This window comes from Erinaceus europaeus, chromosome 1 (assembly GCF_950295315.1).
Source record: "Erinaceus europaeus chromosome 1, mEriEur2.1, whole genome shotgun sequence".
NCBI classification, from domain to species: Eukaryota; Metazoa; Chordata; class Mammalia; order Eulipotyphla; family Erinaceidae; genus Erinaceus; species Erinaceus europaeus.
Window position 1 is genome coordinate 103,218,902 of NC_080162.1, and position 13,512 is coordinate 103,232,413.

The window sequence follows — 13,512 nt, forward strand, 5'->3', positions numbered from 1 at the left end:
AGACACCTGTAGACCTGCTTCATCGCCTGTAAAATGACTCCCCTGCAGGTGGGGAGCCGGAGACTTGAACTGGGGTCCTTCTGCTGGTCCTTGAGCTTTGCACCACCTGTGCTTAACCCGCTGTGCCACCGCCGATCTTCCCTCTTTTTTTTTTTAATTGTTGGTCTAACATTGTTTTAAAAATGATTAGATTTCAGGAGTATTTTCATACCTACATATGATTAGTGTAAATCACCACACCTCTATGAAAGTTCTGTGTCTCCCCCACTTTTCCCCACCACCTTAATTGTTAGAGTCCAAGAGACAAAGTTTGGTTACTTTTATTGTTCTTAAATTTGTTTTAGTTATCTATATTCCACCTATGAATAAAACTATCTGGTAGTTGTCTTCCTCCCCCCCCATTCCTTTCCTTTTATTTGAGAATCAACTTACTTTTTTTTCTTCTTCTTTTTTTAACCAAAGCACTGCTCAACTCTGACTTATGGTGGTACAGGGGATTGAACCTGAGACTTTGGAGCCTCAGGCATGGGAGTGTCTTTGCATAACTGTTATGCTATCTACCCCTCCCCCCCCCCCCGATCTTTTCCCCTTTTATTTCATAGCACAGAAAAAAAGATTGAGAGAGAAGGAGAGACAGAGAAGGAGAGTGGAAGAGAGACCCTTGCAGATCTGCTTCACTGTTTGTGCACTTCTCCCCTGCAGGTGAGGACTGGGGGCTTGAACTCAGGTCCCTGTGCTGTGTCATTGCCTGGCCCTATCCTTCACCTCTTTACTCATCTTATTCGGCGTAATCACTTCCAATTCTATTCATTTTGTCCCAAAGGATACAATATCATTTTTTTAAATTGTAGAGTATTGTATATACAACCCACAAATTCTTTATCCACTCATCAGATGTTAGGTATTTAGATTATTCCATACTTTGACTATTTTAAACAATGCAGCTATTAACATGGAATACATGGGAATTTAGGCTGCTTCCAATCTTTGGGTATTGTGAATAATACAGCTATGAATATAGTGGTTCATATGTCCCCTCAAATTAGTGTTTGATTTACCTTTTGATAAATGCCTAAGAGTGGTACTACTGGGTTACAAGGAAATTTCATTTTTAAAAAATTTCTTCTTTTATTATTATTTACTTATTCTTTTTTATTTTTTTGTATTTATTTTCCCTTTTGTTGCCCTTGTTTTTTATTGTTGTTGTAGTTATTATTGTTGTTGTTACTGATGTCATTGTTGTTATATAGGACAAATAGAAATGGAGAGAGGAGGGGAAGACAGAGAGTGTGGGAGAAAGATAGACACCTGCAGACCTGCTTCACCGCCTGTGAAGCAACTCCCCTGCAGGTGGGGAGCCAGGGGCTCGAACCAGGATCCTTATGCCGGTCCTTGCGCTTTGCTTTATGCCACCTGCACTTAACCCACTATGGAACCGCCTGACTCCCACTTCTTTTCTTTCTTTTTTTTTTTTTTTTGCCTCCACTACAAATCAGCTGCTCCTGGAGGCCATTTTCCCCATTTTGTTGCCCTTGTTGTTATTATAGCTGTTGATGCTGTTGAATAGGACAGAGAGAAACTGAGAGAGGAGGGTTAGACAGGAGGAGAGAGAGATAGACACCTGCAGACCTGCTTCACTGCTTGCGAAGTGACCCCCCTGCAGATGGGGAGCTGGGGGTTCGAACTAGGATCTTTAGGCTGGTACTTGCGCTTTGCTCCATGTGTGCTTAACTGGTTGTGCTACCGCCTAGCCCCCTGTAAATTCCATTTTTATCTGTTTAAGGATTTTCCATACAGTCTTCCAAAGAGTCTTCATAGTGTACATACATGATGAGTTGAAGCACAGGGACATGAAAGAAGCAATCCCACTCACAACTGAGCCAAACAGAGTTGGCAGCCAGCTGAGGCAAAGAACAAACACCTCATCACAGACCCCTGCAAGCGTCAACCTGGCTTTGACCTAGCACGTTATGATTGGGCCCTCCTCAATCGGTATCGAACAGGCCATGGCCGGTGCGCCGCTATGTTCCATCGCTGGGGAGCCAGAGGCGACCCGAACTGCCCCTACGGCTACAGACAGACTATGACCCACATAGTCAACGACTGTCACCTCTCCAGATTCAAAGGAGGTCTTGAAACTTTACATCAGGCTCAACCTGACGCTGTTGACTGGCTACGGAAGAAGGGCAAATGCTAGAAGAACAAGAACTGAGCCAAAACAAACAAACAAACAAGCAAACAAAAAACCTGAATTAACAGAAGAAGTGAAAGACATCTACAGGAAAAATATAGGACACTGCTAAAAAAAATAGAGACACAGAGAAATGGAAGAATATTCCCTGTTTATAAACTAGAAGAGTAAATATTACTGTGTAAGTACCACACACTGGTTGTACCACTGGAGCGCCAAGAGTTAGTATTACTAAGATGACTGTTTTAACTAAAGCAGTTTATAAATTCAGTGCAATCCTGTCAGAATCCCAAACACATTCAAGGAAATATCAATAATAAAAAAAAAAAACTCTAAAATTTGTGTGGAAACACAAAAGACAATGAATATGCATTTAATCTTTTTAGGCCTACTTGGCAGTGATTGTAAGTCACATTTTTTCATTGCAATTTGGGCCTTTACTTTCTTCTTTTTAAAGTTTTTATTTATAAAATGGAAATATTGTCAAGACCATAGGATAAGAGGGGTACATTTCCACACAATGCCCACCCCCAGAGCTCCATATCTCATTCCCTCCCTTGATAGCTTCCCTATTCTTTATCCCTCTGGGAGTATGGACCCAGGGGTGTGGGGTACAGAAGGTGGAAGGTCTGGCTTCTATATTTGCTTCCCTGTTGAACATGGGTGTTGGCAGGTCGATTCATATTCCCAGCCTGTCTCTCTCTTTCCCTAGTGGGGAAGGAATCTTAAGGTAGAGTTCCAGGACACATGGTGGAGTCATCTGCCCAAGGAAGTCCAGTTGGCGTCTTGGTATCATATGGAACCTGGTGGCCGAGATCCCCAGGTTGAAAGCAGCTTCCTTGCAGAACTCACACCAAGCTTTCTCCAAGTTGCCATCTTTGCTCTGTCCCTTGGACCTTTACTTTCTAACCTCTTCCTTTCTTTAGTAGTCAACCCCATAACATTTTGGCATTGTCATGCTTTCTTTATCCCCGTAAAAATCTAGAAGGAATCTGACAAAATGATTCATAGTGAGGCAAAAGTGAATGATGAAGAGTCAATTCTAACTGCCTCTGGGAGCATTTACTTTAAACAAGGTACAGAAGAAATAACTTTGTAATGGAGCAATTTCAGCAGTGAGTGGAGTGGAGAAGCAAAGGCATCAGTGTTGGGGCCAGGTGGTGACACACTAGTTAAGCACAAACATTACAATGTTCAAGAACTCAGGTTCAAGCCCCTGGTCCCCACCTGCAGGGGGGAAAGCTTCATGAGTGGTGAAGCAGGACTGCAGTTGTCTCTCTTTTTCCCTCTCTCTTCCCTCTCCCCTCTCAATTTTTCTCAGTCTCTATCCAATAATAAATAAATACAAATTTAAAAACTTAAAAAATACTAATTAAACAAGCGTTAGTGCAGTGGCCTCAAAATCATGTCCTACATGATGTTATATTTTCCCTGACAGCTACCTACTTGGGATTGTGGGTATGGCTGCAGGAATAATTAGGAGCTTAATTTTAATTATGTATTTAGCACAAATAATATTAAAATATGTGCCCTAACAAGGTAACTGTTGTTAACAACTTTTCCTAGTGGTAATGCTTCTACTTCCCACTAAATTTTACAGCTACTGACTTTGAGAAGCCAGTAAGTAAATATAGCAGGCTTGGGGCAGGGACTTTGTGAACTGTGTCAAGGTTAATAATAAGTAAAATGTAATAAGTGGAGACAGGACAGCAACAGCTGTGCAACATTCTTAGAAGCAAAGATTTTGATAGCATGAAGTCAGACAGTGAGTTCCATTTTGACTGCTACGTTGGATGAACAGAGAACTCTGACAATTGTAAAAAAAAAATTCTTTTATAAATTACAGTTGTTTTGCACTCGAAATCTGATGTCTTCTGTGGGGAAATCAGAAGCAGGTGAAACAATGTTGGAAGATGACCCAGATCAAACCTATGAGAATGTCCTGGCTGAGATTCAGTCCTTTGAACTACCCATTGAAGCTACTTTAAGGTAGGGTTCTATTTTAATTTATTATTATTATTGTGGTCATGAGAATTTTCCTCCTTTTGATACTTTTCTCTATAAGAGAATACAAAAAATAAGGTGTGGTGGAGGGTGAGCTAACACCTTACATAAACATGGGTGTGAAACTATACCCTCTAATATCTTGTAACTTTATAAACCAGTGTTAAAGTTTTAGTAGTCTACATAATTTAATCAGGAAGGAACTGCAAAAGGGTTAAAATAAAAAAGAAACTTCTGTTAAATAAGAGAGCACAAAAGTAGTTTTTAAAAATAACTCCACTTCTGTACACAACTAATATCAAAGCTTTATTCTGAGAGAAATTATAATGAATAGTAATAGTTACTGTAACTAACCACTTTGGTTGCATTATATTGTTTCATGATTTGTTGTCATCAGGTTAAAAAGGATAAGTGACTTCCAACTGACCAAAAAGTGTCTTATGCCATCTTCAAATAGATAGTCTATCATCATTTATATAAGATTGCTATTACTTTCTCCAACGTATAGCAGTGAAAAACATCCAGAACAAACAGACACAGCAATGAAACAATACTTTCTTGAATGTGTAGTTGTAGAGGAAAAAATGTACAATGCTTATTTGTACTGTTGCTTCTCTCTTGGGTATAATAGAAATTCTTACATATATAATTTTTTATTGCTACCTAGATTTAAAAATAACTTCCTTGGGAATATGGAGATTGATTTGCATAGTTTAAGAACAGGACTAAATCAGAGACCATATATCTCTGTGTTAAAATTTAATTATGTCTGCCTATATCTGACACCTATCAGTGTGGGAACAGGATGACAATCACTGAATGCGATAGTGACAGTGAATAAATATTTGCAGACTAATATTTGTAGATTAAGTGAAAGGACTTTTTTTTTAATGTTGTCTTTTCATTCTCAGACAGGTCTTGGGGCCAACTACACTGAAATTCAATATAGTTTAAGTTGAAAGACATTTCTCCTAGATATTTTAATTTGATTTTGCATTAAATGCATTTTGAACCTCTTCAGAGGGCCTGAGGTGGTGTGGAAAGCATGGTAAGCTACTGATATTTATTGGTTGATCCTTTAATTATCAGTATGTAGATACTGCTCAAAAATAGAACTGCACTGCAACTGTTCCTTATACCTTCGCTTTTTCTAAGTATCATGAATACCTGGTGAAGCAGTACAGGCAATCTTTTTGCTACTCAACATGGAAAAAAAGAAACTGGAATTTTAAATGAATGGAAAAATCTATTTTATCTTTATAGACTGATCTTCTTTAATTTACTTTTTTATTATCTTTACTTATTTATTGGATAGAGACAGCCAGAAATTGAGAGGGAAGGAAATGATAGAGAGGGAGACAGAGAGACACCTGTAGCATTGCTTTACCATTTGCAAAGCATTCCCCCTGCAGGTGGGGACCAGGGGCTCGAACCTGGGTCCTTGCACATTGTAACATGTACGCTCAACCAGGTGCGCCCACCAGCCCCTCTTCTTTAATTTTTTGGGGAGGAGGAATTAATGACTTACAGTCAACAGTAAAAATGGTTGTTGGTACATGTGTAAAATTTCTCAGTTTTCTGCAAAACACTTTAACCCTCATCCCCCCCCCCACCTAGATTCTCCTCCACCATTGTGCACTAGGACCTGAGGACCCCCCAGAGTCCTTTACTTTGGTGCAATACACCAAACCCATATACTGATTTTTTTCCCTTTTTTTTTTCAGCAGGGTTATTGCTGGGGCTCAGTGCCAGTACTGTGACTCCACCATTCCCCATGGCCATTTCCCCCCCCCCCCCATTTATTCTTTTTGTAGGATAAAGTGAAACTGAGAGGGGAAGGGGAGAAAGAGAGAAAAAGAGACAAAGAGATACCTGCAGGCCCTGCTTTAGTGCTCATGAAGCTTCCCCCACTGCAGTGGGGAGCAGGGGCTCGAACCTGGGTCCTTGTGCATGGTAATGTGTGTGCTCAACTGCATGCACCACCGCCCAGCTCCTCCCATATTCTGATGTTTATACTGTACCATACCATATGCATTTGCCTGGTGGCTAGGTTAAAAGCTTGAAGGGTCTCTTAGAGGCGTTGTTCAGTGGGCAAAGCCATTCCTTGTGTGCATGAGGACCTGCGTTCAATTCCTGGCATCACATATAATGGAATAATAATTTGATTGTTCTCTCATAAAAAGAATTGTCTGAAGGCAAATATGATCAAAGGTAAAAGGAGCCCAGATCAGTTTGGTTACTATGTTCTCTGCTGCCATTTCTACTTTTAGTCTTTGACCTTGGTTCTTTCCACCTCTCTCCTGTTGTCACAATCCTAGTCAACATCTGCAAACTTCATCTGTCCTTGGGACAGCTAGTCAGTTTTGGCTTTGACCCTGACATCATGTTTTGGTTCTTGGATTTATTTTTTCCCCTTTTGTTCTTCAAGCGAAAGTCATAGAATGGACAGTTAAGGAAAGGGTTCAGATATTGAGAGATGGACCTGGGACAGTCTCCAGGGAAGCTCTGGTGGCTTCTTGAAGGACTTAACTGTGAGAAGTGGGGACAGTCTGTGTGTATGCACATGTGGCACCTTTGGCCGAGGGTCCGGGGACTTTCTCCTATCCAGGGAAGCTTTGTATCGGAGAGCTGAGCTAAAGAAAACATGTACAAGTTTTAATTTTTCTTTTTAAAAATATTTTATTTACTTATTAATGATAAGAGATGAGAGAGAGATAGAGAAAGATGGAGAGAGAGAGAGAACCAAACATTTCGGTACATGTGCTCTTGGGGATTGAACTCAGGACCTCATACTTGAGAGACCAAAGTTTGATCTACTGCGCCACCTCCTGGACCACAAAGTTTTCATTTTTCTATCCATTTTTTTCTATCAGAGGAGAAAGGCATTGCTTTGACAAACATTATCTATAGTAAATTCCTAAACTCTGTTAGCTTTTGTTCTCTACCCACCTTGTTTTGTCCAGAAGAGAACATGAGGTGACCTGTTGAAATTTCTGGGCCTCGTGGGGTTAGCTTCTCTAAGAAGGGAAGCTCAGCAAGCTCCAAGAGTCAGAACTCCGAGATTGTTTCTACCAAAGTCATCAAAGGGCAACTAAACAGCTTTTCTTTTGCAAAGTGTGCAAATGTTCCCAATGCTCTTACCACCTCATATCACTTGGCTGGGCAAATGTCTCCTCACAACTTGAAGAGCTATGAGGAGGCAGCTGACAGCCAGATTCATACTATTGGGGATATAAATGCCTCACAGTTTCTTAACCATGCCAGGTTACCTCCTAACGTTTCCCTGCCTTCTAACTTCATAATTGGCTGTCCCTAGAGCAAACTTCTCCCACATGGTCTAGCCTATCTGCTGCTTGACTCCCATATGAGCTCTTGGGTCACTGGGACTTTTGTCTTTTTTTTTTTGTTTTGGCAGAATAGTGGGCCAGAATCACATGATTCTGAGAGATTCCACGTTTTGTTCTATGTGTGAAATAGGGCCATTGTCCATAGTATAGTGTTAAGTTGAAAGGGGGTCATTTCAAGGGTGAGCTAAAACTCTATATACTTTCTCCATGTATTCTTATTTGTGTTGCTAATGAAATGGTGACTAAAGACATCTCACTTACATAAATCAATTGTATTGGGGAAGACAGTTCTCAAGTGGAAAAGTAGATGTTAGCAATGCAGATAGTGACTGCTTGCAAAGGGAAAAGAGTGAAAAAGGGCTTAGAGGCCAGGCAGCGGCACATCTGGCTGGGTGCACACATCACTGTGTTCAAGGGCCCAGTTCAGATTCCACAGTTCTCACGAGCTAGGGGGAAGCTTCAGGAGTGGTGAAGCACTACTGCAAGCCTATCTCTCTCTCACCTTCCTTCTCAATTTCTTTCTATCCTATCAAAAAAAAAAAAAGATTAAAAAAGAAGAAGGGGGCCGTGTGAGAGCACAGCAGGTTAAGTGCACAGGGCGCAAAGCGCACAGATGGGCATAAGGATCTGGGTTGGAACCAGTGGCTCCCCACCTGCAGGGAGGGGTCTTTTCATAGGCAGTGAAGTAGGTCTGCAGGTATCTATCTTTCTCTCCCCTCTCTGTCTTCCTCTCTTCTCTCAATTTCTCTCTGTCCTGTCCAACAACAACAACAGCAATGGCAACAATAACAAGGGCAACAAAATGGGAAAAAATGGCCTCCAGGATCAGTGGATTCACAGAGCAGGCACCAAGCCCAAGCAATAACCCTGGAGACAAAAAGAAAAAAAAGTAGCTGAGCTCCAGCAATAACCCTGGTAGCAAGAAAAGAAAAAAAGAAGAAGAAAAAAAGAGGAAAAATGGGCTGTCAGTGCCTGTTTTATCTAGTATAGCTTTTGTTGTTGACAATCAAAATCTCTTGGCAGGCAGATTGTTAGTAGGCTGAAACTCACCAGCAGGTGGGACCTGTCCTCATCCTTCTGCCCTGGGATCACTGTTTTCATAGTATCCCCATTATATGCTATTTTCTTTTCTTTTTTCATCTTTTTTTATTTATTGAATCGAGACAGCCAGAAATCGAGAGGGAAGGGGGAGATAAGGAGAGAGACAGAGAGACACCTGCAGCACTGCTTCACCACTTGCAAAGCTTCCCCCCCCCCCCCCCCGCAGGTGGGGGCTGGGAGCTCGAACCTGGGTCCTTGTGCATTGTAACATGTGCACTCAACCAGGTGCACCACCACCTGGCCCCCATTATATGCTATTTTCCACTGGATGTTTTTAAATTCTCTCTAGGCTTTTTAATATTCTCTCCAACTGCTTTGCTCAGGCCCAGGCCAACGCAGCTACTTGCCAACTCCTCCCTCAAGGGGGCGTGCCTTTCCGAGCTGGCTGGAGACTATAAAGGAAGCTACAAAACTGGTACTATTAAACATTACCAATTTTCCTTTTACAAAGAAGGCCAGTAGATTTCAACTAGTGTATTCACTCCAATGATTTGGTAATGATTGCCTGAAGCCTCATGTTGAGAGTGATTCTGATAAATTAGTATTGGCAGTTAGGGTCTTAGAATAGGGCAGTAGCAGTGTTAGTAATCTTTGCTATATTTACGCGAGAACTTCCTACTGCCAGGCACAGCCCATTAGAGCCACTCCCTAGGGATCCAGACTCAAACCCTAGTTGTAACTGGGGCTCATTATGCCTCTTGGAGTCCTTCAGGCATGTTAAAATGCAGAGCATATCCTGAAGTCATAATGTGTCCAAACTGCTTTGGGTTCATACTGTGCCTTGTTGCTTGAGATAAAAAACAAAACAAAAACCACGGACATGTTGAAGGGCAACACAGGCTTAGTGGGAGGTAGAAAAAGGGGACATGTCCAAAGAAAGCCCTGCAGAGGGTTAGGAAAAATAGGAGGAAAAGGGAATTGTTCAAGATGACGTACCAGAAGAAATTTTTGTAATTGTTTTATGATAACATGATTGTTTTACACTGTATTCACAGACTGTCGGGCTCTTTTCCAAAAGCTAACCGTAGAGTTTTACTAGTTTAAGAGCAAACAGGATATTGTTATTTCTTTGACTTTAATGTTTTCAGGAATAAAGATAACATGCTTTGAGGAAAGGAAAGAAACATTAGAAGTAGAAGAAACCCACACAACTAACAATCTAAACTATATACACAATAACATTTTAGAATGACATAGTAATATATGAATCTACCTAAATCCAGCTGTGGAAATTCTAGAATACTATTAATGTTTATATCCTCAGAAATGTAAGATTTAAAAAATTATCTTTACTTATTGGGTAGAGACAGCCAGAAATCAAGAGGGAAGGGGTGATAGAGAGGGAGAGAGACAGTTGCATCACTGCTTTCCCCATGCAGGTGGGAACCAGGGGCTGGAACCCGGGTCTTTGCACATTGTAACATGCACTCAACCAACTGGCTCCCAGAAATGTTAGATTTTTCTTAATCCAGTAAGTCTATTGTCAAGATCACAGGCTTATGCATTATTAGTTGTCTGATTTTGACTTTAGGTTCTGTAACGTGTATTACAACAAAAACTATCTCAAATGATTAATGTATACATAGTTCACGGCATCATGCCTGTCTGGCACATTGTTACTTTTTATAAGTATTAGCTACTACTGTTATGTCTAATTTATCTGGGATATATATTCCAGTATAATTTGAATATATAATTTAGAATGTTGAAGTAAACAAGCACTCACAGCATGCTGAAATCTGAGCAGGTGGTAAATTTGAGGAATATAAATTTTATTTTGGCTGCATAATACCAGTCAGCGGAGAGAGATATCTATCCCTTTTTCAAAACCATATTTACTAACACTTTTTAAAAAATATTTATTTTATTTATTTATTCCCTTTTGTTGCCCTTGTTGTTTTATTGTTGTAGTTATTATTGTTGTTGTCATTGTTGGATAGGACAGAGAGAAATGGAGAGATGAGGGGAAGACAGAGAGGGGGAGAGAAAGATAGACATCTGCAGACCTACTTCACCGCCTATGAAGTGACTCCCCTGCAGGTGGGGAGACAGGGGCTCAAACCGGGATCGTTATTCCAGTCCTTGTGCTTGGCGCCACGTGTGCTTAACCTGCTGCGCTACCACTGACTCCCTACTAACACTTTTATACTCATTTAGTATCATGACCTCAATGAATCTGCAGTGAGAGTGATGCATTGTGCTCTGTGCTGTGGATACAAAATAGAGTGGAGAAACTATTTAGAATTAAATGTGGGGGAAAAAGAGAAGTAAATGGCAGTCTCCCATGACCGAGGCCTGCCATGTCTATAGCACCATGGGAAAAATCTGGAGTCCCTGAACAAAGTGGGCTACACAATCTCCACTGTTAGGATTGTGAATGGTCTTGCCATTGATATGAGACCAAGATATGGAAATTTGCTGCTCACAGGGAACTTGTCCTTAGTGAAGGGAGCTAGAAGTAAATATATAAAAATGGTAATAAGATCCATGAAAAATAACAATACAGGGTGATTAATCGAGTGGCCTGCTCTTTCACAGACAGGGGCCAGGAAATAAATGCTACATACTATTATCAGTCATTATTTCACATACATGAGTTCCATTTCTACATTCCTTTTGATGTGAGACTGAAGGTAGAATAAGTGAGAGGAGAGGGAGAGCAAGCAAAAGGCAATAAAAGAAAACTAATTGGGGGGGCGGGTGGTGGTGCACCTGGTTGCATACCTGGTTTGAGCCCCTGGTCCCCACCTGCAGGGGGAAAGCTTTGTGAGTGGTGAAGCAGTACTGCAGGTGTCTCTCTGCCTCTTCCCCTATCCTCCCTTTCTCTCTCAATTTCTAGCTGTTTCTATCCAGTAATTTAATTTAATTTAAAAAATTTTTAAAAACCACAGAAACTAATTGGGGTGTGGGGAGAAGAGTAATGACTAGAGTGCACTGAACAGGATGGAGAAACAAAACCCAACAATACAAAGGAAAGGAAGAGGGGAAAAAAATGTTAGGGATGGGGAGGAGAGATGGGAAAGAGAAAGACTGGAACTTAAATAAAATAAATTGTTCTTTAATTGCTCCCACAGACTTTAAATTATTTAGTTCTGGCATGAGCAAGTTAATGATGCATTCTGGACATTTTTTGTTTGTTTGTTTGTCTTGAGAGACAGAAAGAGAGAGAGAGAGAGAGAGAGAGAGACCGACCAAGACCATGGCATGAAGCTTCCCCCAGTGCTATGAGGGCCAGGCTCTGGCTGGATCCTGAGTCAAGTAAATGGCAAGGCAAGTATGCTGTGTGCAGGCTGTCTTGCTGGCCCCACCATATTGATTTGAGGGCAGGATAAACAACACAATTTGTTGGACTCAAAGCAAAATGCAGTTTCTTTTGTTAGAAGAAAAAAGTATGAAAAACTACAAGATGTAATGGCAGCCCATGAAGTCAAGTAAGACTGCAGAGGTGACAAACCAAGGAGTCCAGTCCTCTGTGAAAGTAGAGGACAAATCCTGGCACACAGCAAACATTTCAATAAAATAGTTGTTGAATAAACAGTTTTCAGGGCTATTTATCTTTGAACTTCCCTCAGGACTGACCCATATTTCAGAAAAATGGATTTTATTTGGCTTTAACTTCAAATTTCCTTCTATTGTTTTCCACCTGTGGGATCTAAATCTTTATGGAACAAAATTCCTGGACACAGTTTTGCAGCTGTGATCCCGGCTAGAATCCTCACTCAAATGCACTTGCACTTTCAGAGTGTGGCCACTTGGGGTCACTTTACCAGCAAGACAGAGACTAGAAGACTGCTGTCCGGATCTCTGCACAGCGGCTACAAGAAATAGGCAAGGGTTAGTTTTTTAGATAGAACCGATGTGTAAAAATGCTCAGTACTTTACATTGCAATAATTTCCCACAACTATATAATAAGAGCTCATCTGAGTGGTAATTAGCAGTCTTGGGAAAGTAGAGAGCAGAAAGTTTGCTGCAGAGCTTTCAGGAATGCTGAGGGGAATCTTTGTGGTGATATACCTCATGAAACATGCTTTTAAAACATTAAACTGGGAATCCGGCGGTAGTGCAGTGAGTTAAGCGCACGTGGCGCAAAGCGCAAGGACCGGCGTGAGGATCCTGGGTTGAAGCGCCCCGGTTCCCCACCTGGAGGGAGTCGCTTCACAGCTGACTTTCCTTTCTCTCCCCCTCTCTTGTCTTCCCCTCCTCTCTCCATTTCTCTCTGACCTATCCAACAACAATGACATCAACAACAATAATAACCACCACAACAATAAAAACAACAAGGACAACAAAAAGGAAATAAATAAATAAATATTAAAAACAAACAAACAAACAAACAAACACTAAGCTCCCCACCTTCTGCACCCCATAAAGATCTTTGGTTCATACTCCCAGAGGGATAAAATATAGTGGATCTTCCAGTGGAGGGGATGGGATACGGAACTCTGGTGGTGGGAATTGTACTCCTCTTATCCCACAATCTTGTAGATCATTATTAAATCACTAATAAAAAAATATAAATATTTATGAAAGAAAAAATGTTAAGCTCAACATCAGAAATATTTGAATGAGGATCATTAGCAAATATTTAAAAATTATTTTTATTTAATGTTTTTCTTTTAAAAAAATCTTTATTATTTTTACTTATTGGATAGAGACAGCCAGAAATCAAGAAGGAAAGGAGAGATAGAGAGGAAGAGAGACAGATGCCTGCAGCCTTATTTCACCACTTTGTATAGCCTTCCCCCTGCAGGTGGGGACCTGGGGCTCGAACCCAGGTCCTTGAACATTGTAACATGTGTGTTCAACCAGGTGTGCCACCACCCAGCCCCATTTAATATTTTTTAAATTTTTTTAATAAAAATTTTAAT

At 40.8% G+C, this 13,512-nt stretch overlaps 1 protein-coding gene across 3 annotated transcripts in view; it reads left to right on the top strand.

Annotated features, from left to right (window-relative positions):
* The first annotated feature begins 3,992 nt into the window (after nt 1-3,992).
* The window catches only part of EXOC6 (exocyst complex component 6), a 208,150-nt gene continuing 198,630 nt past the window's right edge, over nt 3,993-13,512 (top strand). For 2 of the 3 annotated variants that reach the window (XM_007516793.3, XM_060191945.1), the window contains exon 1: nt 3,995-4,180. In XM_007516793.3, the coding sequence (XP_007516855.2) occupies nt 4,059-4,180 (122 nt within the window). In that variant the 5' untranslated portion in view covers nt 3,995-4,058. Of the gene's footprint in view, nt 4,181-13,512 lie in introns of all 3 variants that reach the window. The other variant, XM_060191952.1, reaches the window with a different exon arrangement.